Raw genomic sequence first — 15,499 nt, 5'->3', positions numbered from 1 at the left:
ATCTTCATTAACAATTTAATTAGTAACTTCATTCAACAGTAAATAACAAGTAGAGATGCTTGTGATTTGTGGCAGAAACAATTAGCTATCCATCCATTTTCCCCCTCTTCCTTGCTAAAAGAATCCAGATTTTGTTTGTGATAGCAGTACACTCATCTAAATATTAAATTTTGCAGACTCCTTTGAATCAAACTGTACCTGGTGAGGCATAAAAAAAAATCTCTGGGAGTTTCCAGGAAAGCTTAGCTTTCCTGATCAAAATGAACTGTCAGGGTTGGCATATCCATTTCCCCAACCTCTTGTGTATGCAAAGATGTGATAACTACAGTAACAGCTACGTGCATCCAGCGAGACAATGAAAAGCAACAAACTAAAGATGATAGATCAGAAAGATAGAGAAAGCTGGTGTCTTTGTTCACCTCATAGAGCTGCTGTACTAGCTTGGACTTCCTATTTCCAGGCTTCCTATTATCTTAGAAAAATAAAACCCTACTTTTAAAGCTATATACTTAGGTTTTCTGTTTTGTTTTTCTTTTTTGAGAGAGATAGTGAGACACAGAGAGAGAGAGAGAGGGGGGGGGGGGCAGGGAAAGGGAGAGAGAGGGAGTGAGGGAGAGGGAGAGAGAGAGAGAAGAGAGAGAGAGGAGAGATGAGAAGTATCAATTCATACTTGCAGAACCTTAGTTGTTCTTTGATTGCTTTTCATACATGCCCTTACTGGAGGCCTCAAGCCAAGCCAGTGATCCCTTGCTTAAGCTAGAGACCTTGGGCTTTAAGCCAGAGACCTTTGGATCATGTTGATGACCTTGCGCTCAAACTGGCGACCCTAGGATTTCAAACTAGGGACCTCAGCATTCCAGGTGGACGCTCTACCACTGTGCAACCACAGGTCAGAGTTTTTGTGTTTTTTTTAAAGCTAGACTCAGTCTTAATCAATATAATACTTCTTCAGTCCCCAAAGTTTTAATCTGTCAGTCTAGCCTTCTAGTATTTAAAATTCATATACAGTCTTTTAATATTTAAAATTAACTCAAAGACTGTCTCAGAAATCAAAGTGGGAAATTGAGTAAGGGAATTTCTGATTTTCACACTGTACATCGAAGAGTTTTTTGTTTCCATATGCAAGAGTCAGGAAAAGAAAAACTCACATTACCTGGCACATTCTGTCAATATTTTCTTCAGTTGGCATTACAAAATAAACTGCAGGAACATCTGGAATAGGATCTCGATCAGAGTGCAGAAGCCTAGAAGACATAAAGAACATAAAACTCACTTTTTTCTTAGCCACTTATCTAAATGATAGTTTAAAACAGTATTTCTCAAAGTAGGAGTTTACTAGTTCAATAGCAGTAACCAGTACTATAAAAGCTCTTGCTGCGATTATTCGTTTAATCCAGCTTTCTCCTTAGATTAGTGTCACTATTTATGTATCAGTAAAGACCTAATCTCCTCTTAGTCTTCACTACTTTTACTCTAGTTGCTTTACTTTTAATCTCTCTTATGGTCAGATAGTCTATTCTACTAATGTCTTCCTTGAATAAGAAAGAAAACACATTCAAAATCAACTTTATTCCCATTTTTCATAGAAAAATGGCTGGGGGGAGGTGAGTGGGAAGAAAGTAAAATTCTCCAACAGAAGTAAAAGAGAAAGCTCAAGAAGTCTGTAGAAGCAGAGAAAAAATTTAACCATAAATAAAATCTAATGTTTTTTCTAAAATGAAAGATATATAAATGCTTCCTTACAACTTTAAGGCATTTTTTTTTGTATTTATTACTTCATTATAGAATGCACAAGAGATCATCTAAGCACTCAAGAGATTTTTATCCCTTGAAATTTTTTTTTTTATTAATACAATCCAGGGAATATATTGATTTAAATATCTAAAATCAAATCTCAAAATGTCCTTATTCTTCATTGTAAGATTTTACCATCCTTATATCAAGAAATATGGCTAACATTCTATTTCTATAATATTCTATGTACAGTCTTCTATATACATCCTTCTAGTTACAATATTTTAGTCATTCTTCTATAAACAAGAGAATGAAAGAGGCACGTGCAATTTTAAAAAAATCAAACATATCAGAAGCGACATAATTAAATACATTCAGTAGTTAAGAAGACAACATAGCCTCTGATGGTGATTAAAAGTCATTCCATAGTTGCTTATATCTTTCATACTAATAGTAAACTAATTTAGATATTTGTGTTTTAAAAGGTATATTTAAATTAAAAGAAATAAATATTTTCAGAGCTGGAAGATACCTTAATACAACCAGTTCTTTTCCTTCACATAAAAAGATAATCCAGTCTGTAGGAAATAATATGAGAGAAAATTTAAATTCTGAAATTTGAAAGCCTTAGACTGAGGATTATTTTAAATTTCAGAAGTAAACGGCTGGATGATAAAAGAAAAAATGTTCTATACAAGTACTGTAACTTAACATTTTCTCTATAAATGTTCCTTATAATTTGATTTTAAAGTGGCCAAAGAAATCTATAAAAACATATTTGAGCCTGACCAGGCAGTGGTGCAGTGGATAGAGCATCGGACTGGAATGTGGAGGACCCAGGTTCAAGACCCTGAGGTCGCCAGCTTGAGCGCAGGCTCATCTGGTTTGAGCAAAGCTTGGACCCAAGATCGCTGGCTCAAGCAAGGGGTTACTCGGTCTGCTGAGGGCCCACGGTCAAGGCACATATGAGAAAGCAGTCAATGAACAACTAAGGTGTCGCAACAAAAAACTAATAATTGATGCTTCTCATCTCTCTCCATTCCTGTCTGTTTGTCCCTATCTATCCCTCTAACTCTTTCTCTGTAAAAAAAAAACCCCACAAAAAATAAAAATAAAAACATATTTGAAAACAAATGCCATTACTATAAATATGTTAAAACTCACAGATGCAGCGTGATTCCCATATCTCTCAGTTCCTTCACAGACAGCAGAGGGGATATGATATCTTGGCCAAATCTGTCATAAATAAGCACCTATCAAAAAAAAAAGTTTTTTAAATATCATTTTCAGTGAGTAGTCAATAGAGAACTCATATTAAGACAATGTTGAAAAACATTTTTAATAAATCAAGTATAACAAATTCTTACACATACTCCAATTCAATATTTTCCACTAAAATGTCCATTAGCACAATACTCCATTCTTAACCCTTCGAGTAGTATGAATGCTCATGTACATCCTCATTCAAAGGGTTAACAAAAAATTCACTACTCAAAGGGTTAAAACCATTTTACTTAGGCTAAAATATATTAATAATTATGTAAATTTCTTCTTAGACTACTTATAACAGGTTAAAAAATTACTAGATGACTTCTAGTCAAGATGGCAAAGTAGGTAAATGCTGTGCTTACCTCTTCCCACAACTATATCAAAGTTACAACTAAATATAGATCCACCACCCTTGAGAACCACCTGAGGACTAGCTGAACAGATTTGTTTTTGGCAAAATCATTAGTCAACAGAGCCAAATATCAACAGTACAACGATTGAAATTTCTTTTGAGAGCAAAAATTTTTAAACTTAAACTATATAGGTAGGTACATCCCTTATCAAGGTAGCGCCTGCATGTGGTATTTTGTGGAAGAGCCACACTCAAGGGGCCAAAGAGCCGCATGTGGCTCATGAGCCACGGTTTGTGGAACAGAGTGACCTATACTAATTAGATGAAGAAGCAGCCATGCTGAGACTGGTAGGAGGGGTGGAGATGCAGAATTGTCTGGTCCCACACCTTAAGAGTTGGAATGGATATCCTGGCTGTGGAGGTACTCCTGAAGAACAGGGTAGCACAGCCCAGAAAGAAGATTCGCCAAAACATGTGGGTGTGCAAACCAGCAGGGGCTGTGTCTAACTGAGGGGCGAGGGGTTGTGGGACTGCTATTGTAGACCTAGGTGCTGCAGGCCTTCACAGGCCCAAAACAGACTTATTTGCTCACAAACTCACTTACTCTGGACTCTAGCACAGAGTAGCCGCTCGAAAAATACTCTAGGGACATAGGGGAGGAAGTGAATTACCTGGATTCAGGGTGAGGGCTGGAGGGACAGCTCTCTCTGGGACCAAACTGTGGGCAGGTGCCATTGTTCCTTTGCTGAGCCCACCACCTCCACCAGCGTGCAGGTGCAGGAGGGTGCAAATCTGAGCCTCCATCAAATTGGACTCATCTTGCTGATTTGCTGAAAACCTGCTCTACCCAACCCACGCACCAGTACAAACTGGTGGCTACTGCTCATAAGCTGTCGGCCTTGGCTCATGCTGTGGACTTCAATAAAGTCTCCCGAAGTCCACAGACCCCAAACAAGCATCGGCTGGCATCAGCATGCCCTATATCTCTTGCCAAGTGGCCCTTGGCATGAGAGGTAGTCAGCCTCGGTTTGCAGCATAGCCTCTCCCAGGTACCTCCAAGTCCAATACAGCTGCAAACAACCACAGATCACTTTGTAACTTTTACCACGTAGCCCTGGCCAGGTAAGGGGATTGGCTGACCTGCACCTGCACCAGAGCCCTTCCCAAAAGGCCCCAGACCCAACACATCCAGTGGTCAATTTTAGATCAGAGTGCCAGCAAACTAGCTCCACAACTGACACACCCAAAGGGTAAACTTGTCAGGCACCAGAGTCTCGCTAGAGTGAATTCCATTCCAGGGGTCAACCCCCACACTACAGCTTATCCAATGTAGTTAAGGCCAATCCTCATAATTTGTCAGCCTGAGGGTCAATTCCACCCACTGAAGTACCAACAGCAATTAAGGCTCAACTACAACAGAAGGGTGCATACAACCTGCGGAAGAGATACCCTGGAGTACCCAGCTCAGATGACGAGGGAGTCTACACCCCTGGACCCCACTTTGGTACCTATTACAGGACACCTCTTACATAAGGCACCCTACCAAGAATGGTCAACATAGCAGCTCTATCCAGTACCTAGAAATAAACTTAGGGGGTCATTCAAAATAAGGAGAAAAGAAACATATCCCAAATGAAAGAACAGGACAAAACTCCAGAAAAAGAACTAAATAAAATGAAGGCAAGCAAACTACCACGCACAGAGCTCAAAACACTAGTTATAGGGGAATAAGATGAACTTAAGAGGAAGAATAGATGAAATCAGTGAGAACTTACTCAAAGAGACAGAAACCATAAAAAAGAAACAAATGAAAAATACAATAACTAAAATAAAGAACACATTAGGTGGAATCAACAGCAGATCAGATCAAGCAGAGAACTGAACCAGTGATGTGGTGGTACACAAGATAGCAGAAAACACCCAATGGAAATAGCAAAAAGAAAAAAGAATAAAAATAAAAATGAGGACAGTTTAAAGGAAATCTGGGACAACTTAATGTGTAACAACATTTGGCACCAGGAGAAGAGAGAGAGCAAGAAACTGAAAACCTATTTGAAGAAATAATTACTGAAACTTCCCTAATCTGGCGAAGGAAATAGACATAGAAATCCAGGAAACGCAGAGACTCCCAAACAAGATGAACTTAAGAGGTCCAACCAAGACACATCATCATTAAAATGCAAAATGTTACATACAGAGAATCTTAAAAGTAGCAAGAGAAAAGCAGTTATGTACAAGAGAGCTCCCATAAGACTGTCAGCTGATTCCTCAACAGAAATATTTCAGAACAGAAGCAACTGGCATGAACTAATCAAAGTGATGAAAAGCAAGGACAAATGACCAAAATCCCTCTACTCAGCAAGGCTGTCATTTAGAATCGAAGGAAAGATAAAGAGCTTCCCAGACAAGAAAAAGCTAAAGGACTTCATCACCACTAAACCAGTATTACAAGAAACGTTAAAGGCACTTCTTTAAGAAGATATAAAAAAGACAAAAAATATAAATAAAATGGCAACAATAGCAGACCTATCAAGTTACTTTAAATGCAAATGGATTAAATGTTCCAATTAAAGGACATAGGGTAGCTGAATGTAAAGAAAACAAGATCAATACGTATGCCGTGGCCAGACAGCTCTAGAGCAGCGGTTCTCAACCTGTGGGTCGTGACCCCGGTGGGGGTCGAACGACCAAAATACAGGGGTCGCCTAAAGCCATCGGAAATACATATTTTATTTAAAAATGTATTGTATAAATAAATATGCACCATCCCGAAGCACAGAGGTTACCTGTTTGATCCAGTCACGGCACATACAGGAGCAGATCGATGTTCCTTTCTCTCTCAAATCATTAAAAAAAAAAAAGGACCCATACATATGCTCCTAAAAGAAACCCACTCAGATTGAAAGACAAACACGACAAACACAGAGTGAAAGTAAAGGGATAGAAAGGCTATTTCATGAAAACGGAAACAAACAAAAACCTGGAGAAGCCATACCTTTATGAGATAAAATACTTTTTTTTTTTAAATTGATTTTTAGAGAAAGACGATGGGAAAAAGAGACAGAAAGAGGAAGAGGGAAACACTGACTTGTTGGACTTGTTCTGCTATTTATGCCATCATTGACTGTTTCTCGTATGTGTCCCAACTGGGGATTGAACCCTGAAACGTTGACGTATTGTGTAAGGTCCGTGGATAATGGGGGATGGTCACGTGGGGAACTCAGACCCGGGGACTTTGGCTAGGACCGCCCACAACCAAGCTCGCCAAAAGGAGGTTTCACAGGAACCGTTTGGAAAAAAGAGATCGTCTGCCAGCCAGTGGGATTTCACCATGTCATGTTAGCTCCACTTCCCTAGAGGGACCCTTTAAATATCTCCCACACGGTTTAATCTTTGCAACTTCCCTAGCCTCCATCTTTCTTTTTAATAAGCTAGGATCTGGGGTTAGTTTTTGTAGCCACGGCTGGCCCCTCGGCCTCTTGCCCGCTCGAACGTCCAGCCCTTGGACCTTACGTAGGGTTTGGTGTGGCTGTGAGGGGTTCCTGGGTCCTTGCTGAAATGCCTGTACACTTCTCGGCCCTTGCGAGGACCGGAAAGCAAGACAGTGCCACAGCCCTTGGGGGAGTCCAGGGCCAGCTGGTCAAATGTGAGGATCTTGCCCCCAGCCTTGAGGATGCGGCTTCGGGTGCCAGCTGGTGACTCGAAGGGCACACACCTTCAGTTTGGGCACCTCCTGGATCCGCATGTCATCGGTTATAGTCCCTACAACCACAGTGGTTTTGCCCTCCCGGCCAGGAAGCTTCATCTTCCGAATCATCCGAGAAAGGGACAGAGGTGTCCAGTTGGTGCGACTCATGAATAACCTCTTCAGCACCACTTGGTTGAAGGTTGAGTTGGTTCGTCTGGCCAGAAATCTGTATAGCTTAACAAACAGCCTTAGGTAGATGTCCTGGCTCTTGGGTTCCTTGCACGAAACTTTTAGCCTTTGTTGTGCCGGATGTCGACTCCCATTATGGTGCCTTCTGTCCCCTCCCCACCCTTCTCAAAAACCTGTTTCTTATTCACCACTACCATCTCTTTCTCCTCCCCTGCTGGCCAGGGGCCCCTCCCCTCACTGTGTTCTTAAGTCCCTCCTCCGTCAGGCCTTTCTCAGCCTGGCATTGGCTCTTACACCAGTTTTCAGGAAGTCCAACCCCAATTTTCTTGCATGAAGTTCCTGCCCTGTCCAGCGTTTCCTGCAGGATCTGGGTGCCAGGCTCCGCACGAGCCTCCCTCCTCTTGTTCCCAAACCCCCAAGCCCCTATCCAGAACCTGTGAACATGGCATTTAAAGTTTTTAACGGTCCCAACTAGTAAAAACAGGTTAAGGCTGTTCCGCCAGGCCCCACATGCAGCAAAAAGTAACTCTCCAAACCCAAACTCTTGTGGCAACCCTGAGACCAGCAGAGCCACCAGCAGCTTGCTTTAAGTGTGGCAAGCAGGACCACTGGTCCCAGCAGGGCCCCTGCCAGCAGCTGCCCACTGAGCCCTGCCGTGACTGCAAGCAGCCCGGTCACTGGCGGAGTGATTGCCCCTTTGGGCAACAGGTTTTTCCTCAGCGCCTCTACGTGGAAGACAAGCCACCCGAATGGGAAGGCCAATCCAGCCAGGTGGGTGCATCGCTCGAACTCCTAGGACACGGCCTGGACTCGGAGAACCCAGGGTTCTGCAACAAGTGGGTAAGTCCATCTCATTTCTTGTGGACATGGGGGCTGCCTTCTCTGTTTTGCCTTCATACTCTGGACCTCTAGTTCCCTCACAGGTTTCGGTTATGGGAATGGATGGGACCTTCTCCCTTTCCCCTTTTTACACCACTCCTGACATGCAGTTTTGCCTCAAGCTTGCCTCCTTACAGGACCACTGGCAGTCGGAACCACTGGACTCCATCCATCTCCAGCTCACTAAAAGGCTGGACCCTGCAAATCCCCCTATTACTCCTCTTTTTTTTAAAAATCCTTATAGGACCGCATCCGTGAAGTTTCTCAACTCACAACCACATAGAGATGTTCCTCCTGACACCCCTCAAAACCACCACCTTCCGATCTCCACAACCAAGCTCGCCAAAAGGAGGCTTCACAGGAACCGTTTGGAAAAAAGAGATCGTCTGCCAGCCAGTGGGATTTCACCACATCATGTTAGCTCCACTTCCCTAGAGGGACCCTTTAAATATCTCCCATGTGGTTTAATCTTTGCAACTTCTCTAGCCTCCATCTTTCTTTCCTCGGGGCCAGGGAACCTTGCCGGGCGAGATGCGTGCTCTGTACTCAATAAAGCCGTTTGCTATTCCACACTTTGTGGCTCTGGCCTCTTCCTTCCTTCTCGGTGGGGAAAAATACCTTACATATTAGGTGACACTCTAACCGAGTTACCTGTCCAGGGCCTAAAATAGACTTTTAAAAAGCCCACAGGTAATAAAGAAGAACGTTTCATATACAATAACCTCGATTTGGAAGCAACCTAAGTGTCCAGCAATAAATGAATGGATAAAGAAGAAATGGTACATGTATACAATGGAATATTACTTGGCCAAGAAAAAGAATGAAATCTTACCATTTGTAACAACACCGAGGGATCTAGAGGGTATTATGATAACTAAATCTTCCAGAGAAAGATTTCACTTACACGTGAAATCTAAAAAATAAAATAAATGAAAAAAATCAAAACAGAAACAAACTCACAGATACAGAAAACAAACTGATGTCGCTAGATGGAAGGGGACTTGGGGGTTTGGTAAAAAAGGTGACAGGATTAAGAAGTACAGGTTGATAATTTGAAAAGAATCATGGGGATATAAGGTACATAATAGGGAACAGTCAATAATATTTTAATAAACTTGTATGGTACCAGGTGGGTACTAGACTTATTGGGGGATCACTTCATAAGTTACATAAATATCTAACTACTATATTGTACACCTGAAACTAATGTAATATTGAATGTCAACTCTAACTGAAAAAAATACTAGAGACTATAAAATTTTCATCTTAAGTTATAATAAGGCCCTGTCTGGTTGGCTCAGTGGTAGAGCATCAGCCTGGCATGTGGATGCCCTGGGTTTGATTCCTGGTCAGGGCACACAGAAGTGACCATCTGTAGGTAGAGTACAGAGCATTTACCTGGCAGCTGTGGCTGATGCTATGCTGTGAGAACACTCCAGCAAGGATAAACCCTCGCCGGCACACCCTGGAGGGAGCTCCACCGCTATACGGAAAAGACTCAGTGCTAGCCAGGCAGCCTCCTGATCTTTTTTGGCCATTTGTCCTAGTATAACATCCTATTGGCTGAACCCATGTATATAAGCTAGTTTACTTCCTGAATAAAGTGGATCTGCATCACTGAACCTGGTCCCCGGAGTCGGGTCTTTGCATCTCCGTCGTCCTCACCCTGGGCAGGACTTGTCCACAACCATCTGCTTCTCCAGCCCTCCCCCTCCCCTCTGACTAACACTGAGTAAGCTTGCAAGATCCAAATTCTGGTCTTGCAAAGCTAAGGAACAAAACATCAACCAGAGTTTACCTATCAGAGTGGCGCCACCCAGGAGAACGGGATTCTCAAGAGAAATGTTACTGTCATCACCTGTCTGATTCCATAAAGTATTTATCAAAAAGATTCACATTAAGAAGCCATTTTAAAGTAAAATATGTAGTCATGCATTACAATTGAAATGTACTACTGTTCAATATTAAGAAATTCTCTCCAATCACAATCACTGAGGGTTAAAAAAAGGGAAACAGCTCCTGATGAAAATAAACTCTCTTACCTTCCATACTGGTTCTCCAGTGCTGTTTTTAACATGAGGCACATTGAAATTCAACATACGTTTCAGAGCCACTGGAAATGAAAACAGTCTCATTAAATATTATCATTGTTCTTTAGGATTTTGCTTTCCCCCCACATTAATTACTTAATACTTCAGAACAAAATGCACAAATCTACTGGAGTACCAGTAGAACTGATGGAATCAGCCTGACCAGGCGGAGGCTCAGTGGATAGAGCGTCGGACTGGGATGCAGAGGACCCAGGTTCGAAAACCCAAGATTGCCAGCCTGAGCGTGGACTCATTCGGCTTGAGCACAGGCTCACCAGCTTGAGCGAGGGGTCGCTGGCTTGAGTGTGAGATCATAGACATGACCCCATGGTCGCTGGTTTGAGCAAGGGGTCACTCGCTCTGCTGTAGCCCCTTGGTCAAGGCACATATGAGAACGCAATCAATTAACAACTAAGGAGCTGCAATGAAGAATTGATGCTTCTCATCTCTCTCTCTTGTCTGTCTGTCCCTATCTGTCCTTCTCTCTGTCTGTCTCTCTCAAAAAAACAAAACAAAAACTGATGACTTAAATGCCTGGCTATGCAGAAGCAGGGTCAGACTTTTCCATAAAGCTTAGTTGTTTTTTTTACAGAGACAGAGAGAGTCAGAGTGAGGGATAGACAGGGACAGACAGACAGGAATGGAGAGATGAGAAGCATCAATCTTTAGATTTTCGTTGCGCACTGCGACACCTTAGTTGTTCATTGATTGCTTTCTCATATGTGCCTTGACTGTGGGCCTTCAGCAGACCGAGTAACCCCTTGCTTGAGCCAGCGACCTTGGGTCCAAGCTGGTGAATTTTTGCTCAAACCAGATGAGCCCACACTCAAGCTGGAGACCTCGGGGTCTCGAACCTGGGTCTTCCACATCCCAGTCCGACGCTCTATCCACTGCGCCACCGCCTGGTCAGGCATGGGGTCAGACTTTTTATAAGAGCATTCCATCAATGGCTAAGTGGTATGTGTTTTGGATTTTCTAAATTATAACATTTTCTAAATTTGAACATTTTTGAAAAATGTTCAAAAAGAAGTCTTTCCCATTTCTTCTGACAATCCCACACTATGTTGTATAATAGATGTAAAAGAAATTTTGTCAATCATGAACTAGTAGTGGTCTCAATGGATAACTGGTGCTGTTGTCTACTGTACAACTGAAAGCATAGATTAAGATCAATCTTTCTAAAAACAGAAATTACCTATATATTTAATTGGTTCATGTACAAAATCTTCATACAGCAAGTCTGTGTTTTTAGTTATTTTATGCTACATTTCAGGACCAATTTATCTTGTCAGATTCATAGAAAAGTTGTATTAATTATTATATGCTTTATAGAAAAAGTGAGAATTTCACAGACATGGTAGAGAACTGAGAACTCCTGCTAAGAAAAAACATTTCTAAAATCACAGCAGTTATGCTTTATGTTATAGTATTTTGTGGTTTTTATTGCTCATCTGTTCATGTATTAAACAACTCAAGTATACTTTGTAAGGAAAATAAAAATCTCAATATACATCTATGTGAAGATGAGATGGCCAAATAGTTAAGGCAGAATAATCATTTGGTAATTTAATTTCTAAAAGATTGGTAACACTAAAATCTACTTGGTTGATTTTTACAAGCACTTTGATTAGGCTTTATTTAGTAATACAGAATAATCTACAAGCCTAACTCCTACCAGAGAATTATATCATAATACAGAAATCACTTAAGTATTAATTTATAGCATTTTCATTCACTCACTAGAAAAACTTCTATTAAATGCTTGTTTTTTGAGACAGGTAAAATAAGAAATTGTACTTCAGTGATTCATTTGTATTTTTGTGTGTGTGCCTGCAGACATAATATTTTGGTAAAATATTAGTACTTAATGCTGAGCCAATAACACATTACCAATACAACTACTTCAGAAGCTTATGGGTGTTATGGTATTATATAAAAGAATACATAAACAAAAACCACTTTGGTACAGTTATTTAAAACTGAAATAACACAGGAGGCACACAGAAGGTGCTCCAGGATTAATTCTCCCACAGTGCTTTAGAGGAGCTCTTTCTCCAGCTCCAGACAATGAATTCCACCACCCTGGCACTCAGGGCCCAAGAGAGAGAAAGTCTTGTTTCTGGGAAGAGCTGTTCACACTCTTGACAGGGGACAACTAGGAAGAAGCACAGCCTGAGCTGCACAGGAGTCCCAGGTGCAGTGTTCTCCAGAGGTGGGCCTTAGCTAAATGAGAGAGGCCAGTAACAGCAGGGATTTGCCTTCTCAATCCCATGAAGGTGAATATTCCCATTCTGGGCAGACTAACTTGCTAACAGGGATTTTGACACACTGGATTTGTTAATAAACTGCAAAGCCAGTGTCCAAATAAAGTATAGGAATGTAATTTTACTTTCATCAGAGTAATGCCCGAAAGGCTTCAATCATTTCTTTTAACTCAAATGACAAACTAATTTTCCTTACTGGTTCTAAATATACTGTCCACAGCCCTAGACTTGGTCAATGTAGTTTCACCCTTACCTGAAATGTTTTCTTTACTCATTCACTATATATGCTTAACTATATTTATTACTCATTCAACAAGTGTTTAGTGAGTGTTTACCATCTACCAGACACAGCTTTAGCTACTGGCATTAAATACAACAGACTGAATAAAAAATAACTAGCCTCAAGTAGCTTTCATTCTAGTTGCAGGAGAAAGACAACAAAATAAATAAAACATAGCATGTGAGATCATAAGAAGTACTATGGAGAAAAGGAAGGAAAGAGGGGAAGTAGGAGTTGTGTAATTTTAAACAGTCAGGAAAGGCCTTCTGAGAAAGTAACATTTGAATCAAGACCTAAAGGAAGTGAGGAAGTGAGCCACAGATATCTCTAAAAGAATATTACAGATAGAGGAAACCAATATAAAGGCTCTGAAGTGGGAACATTGATGTGTTCAAAGAAAAGGAAGAGTAATAAGGAATGAGGTCAGAAAATTAAGTGGGATCAGATCATATGGAGCCTTGCAGACCACTATAAGATCACTGACTTTTACATGATTGAAAAGGGAAGCAGCTGGAGGGTTTTGAGCAAATATGTGACATCTGGGTAGTATGTGAAGAAAAATGAAGGGAAACAGGGATGTAAAAGCAAGGAGACCAAATTTCTGCAGTTATTGCAGAAATCCACAATGACTTGGACCTGGGTGACAACAATGACAATGGTCAGATGGTGGAAATATTTTCAGAGTAGAGCTGACAAGAGTTACTGACAGATCTGATGTGGGATATGAAAGAAGTCAAGAAAACTTCAAGGTTTTTACCTGAGCAACAAGGATGGGGCTGCCATTAATTGATATGGGGCAGACTGAATTCAGAGAAGAGGGACAAGCTGGAGAAAGAAACTTGGAGGTCACCAGTTTAGTCTCTATTTAGCCAAGAGGTTCAAGAGATCGCAACAGAGAGAGCAGCTGAACTGTGGCTCTCCAATGCAGAAAAGTGGAGGAGCTGAGCAAGAACCACAACAGAGAAGCATGCACTAAGGACTATGATGATCCTACTACAGGATTCTGCTTGTTGAACTAAAGGTAAGAATAGAGAGGGGAGTGGTCCCGGGAACTTTCACAAACAAGATGACTTCTGAGATGACCTTTAAAGATAAATAAAGATCCTTCACACAGGCAAAGCAAAAAACAGGCATCTGCAAAATGAAAATAATAATACGCACAAAAATCACTTAAACCAGTGCCTGGCAACACTTAAATGCTCAATGTATCAGCTATTATCTATCCAAATAGATCGCAAACTCCTCTATATCCCACTGTCTGGTTGAAAATTGCCAGTGAGCTATAGTATTTCCCAAAATATTCTCAACAGACATCAGGAAATGTTTACTTCTGCTACAACAGCAATATAAAGGGCTTTTATCTTCCTCTGAAAATAAAACAGAACTCAACTAGAGTGCTAAGATGATAAATGATTAACCTGGCATAACCTATCTATAAATGATGTAAAATCTTGTTAAATGAAGTTTATTTCTGCAGAAATCAAAATTATACTATTAGATTTTAAATTCTAAGTTTTTCCATATAAAAATTTTGACACAATTTTCATTTTTCAGAAAGCTTCGTTGAATTTGTACAGTCTTCACATCTTATTTTCTTTATTTTCATATATAGTATGACCGAATTCACTGAGCTTCATTAAGCTGTCCGAACCATATCTCAAAGACAAGTGGGCTTCCATTTGCCTACACATAAAAAATGAATGGCAGGTATTCCCCAAATATTATTTGGACTTTCACATATTTAAGTTATGCCTGCTTTCATCTGATAGTTTATACTAAATTACCCATTGGGGAAAGCAGAACACAACTCAGTAGGCACTGTGTCATTAGACTGATATCTGTCATTTTTTTTTTAAATACCAAAGGAACGAGTCAAGAACACAAAAAATCCTTGTTGCAGGTCACATTCATTGTAACCAATTATTTTCCTATTCAGACTTATATGCCAAAGAAAGTAAGTAGGAGACAGAATTTCCAAGTATGCACATTTTGATGGCTTATTCCTATTAGCTCTTCAGAATTAATAATTAGCCAACTTTTAAGACAATTAGCTAACAGGTATAAACCATCAGTGTGCAGCTACCATATAATGCACGTTAGCATCAGAAGTTTAGAAAAAATTAAGGCAAAACAAGGAATATCTAAGAAAAATATCAAAACTCAAGGGAGGAAATATGTACTCCCTCCCCCCACTACGTTTGACTGTATATGTAGTTTTAAAACACTAACTTGTCAAAGAGTTAAAATAGGAAACCTATTATTTCCCATTCTTCAATGCCATTTCAGCAAGCTGGTGAAATCTCTACCACCAGGTATTTCTCTTCAGGTACTTCCAAATGACTGGTCCAAAGGTGAATGGCAGAAAGTAAGCTGCCCGGAAAAGACTGTACTTAATTGTCGTAATTGTGATGGACGTGCCAGAAAAAAAACCTTTTCAACATTTATAAGCCGCAAAGAACTGAATCACGCACAGAAACAAACCAAGACACCTCACAGGTGGCAACACAGAGGAGAAAATGCCATCCGCCAGATCTTGTCCCGAGACCTTTTGGGGCCCAGTAGGAGCAGGACCCCAGTCCTGAAGCCCCCTCTGCAACGCGGAGAGGCCGAGTTATCAAGTCAACGGCATCTCTTCCATAAAAACTCCGAAGGAGGGTCTCTCGACGCAGGAATTGGATTAAACTCCTGGCGGCCCGCCTCCAAGCTGTACGCGCTGCGACCGAGTGAGAGCGACAACCAGAAAAGGACGTCCCC

The 15,499-nt window shown here is 40.9% G+C and overlaps 1 protein-coding gene and 1 pseudogene across 4 annotated transcripts in view; both read right to left on the bottom strand.

Annotated features, from left to right (window-relative positions):
• The window catches only part of SCFD1 (sec1 family domain containing 1), a 130,963-nt gene that overhangs the window by 115,330 nt on the left and 134 nt on the right, over positions 1–15,499 (bottom strand). For 2 of the 4 annotated variants that reach the window (XM_066277651.1, XM_066277650.1), the window contains exons 2-4: positions 10,154–10,224; positions 2,899–2,987; positions 1,154–1,244 (exon numbers count right to left, since the gene is read on the bottom strand). In XM_066277651.1, coding sequence (XP_066133748.1) covers positions 1,154–1,244; positions 2,899–2,987; positions 10,154–10,224 — 251 coding nt within the window. Of the gene's footprint in view, positions 1–1,153; positions 1,245–2,898; positions 2,988–8,943; positions 9,025–10,153; positions 10,225–15,499 lie in introns of all 4 variants that reach the window. The other 2 variants (XM_066277652.1, XM_066277653.1) reach the window with 2 other exon arrangements.
• Positions 6,800–7,366, bottom strand: LOC136334968 (large ribosomal subunit protein eL18 pseudogene; annotated as a pseudogene).

Source organism: Saccopteryx bilineata, chromosome 4 (genome assembly GCF_036850765.1).
Source record: "Saccopteryx bilineata isolate mSacBil1 chromosome 4, mSacBil1_pri_phased_curated, whole genome shotgun sequence".
Lineage (NCBI taxonomy): Eukaryota > Metazoa > Chordata > Mammalia > Chiroptera > Emballonuridae > Saccopteryx > Saccopteryx bilineata.
This window is presented reverse-complemented; position numbering and strand designations above follow the sequence as displayed.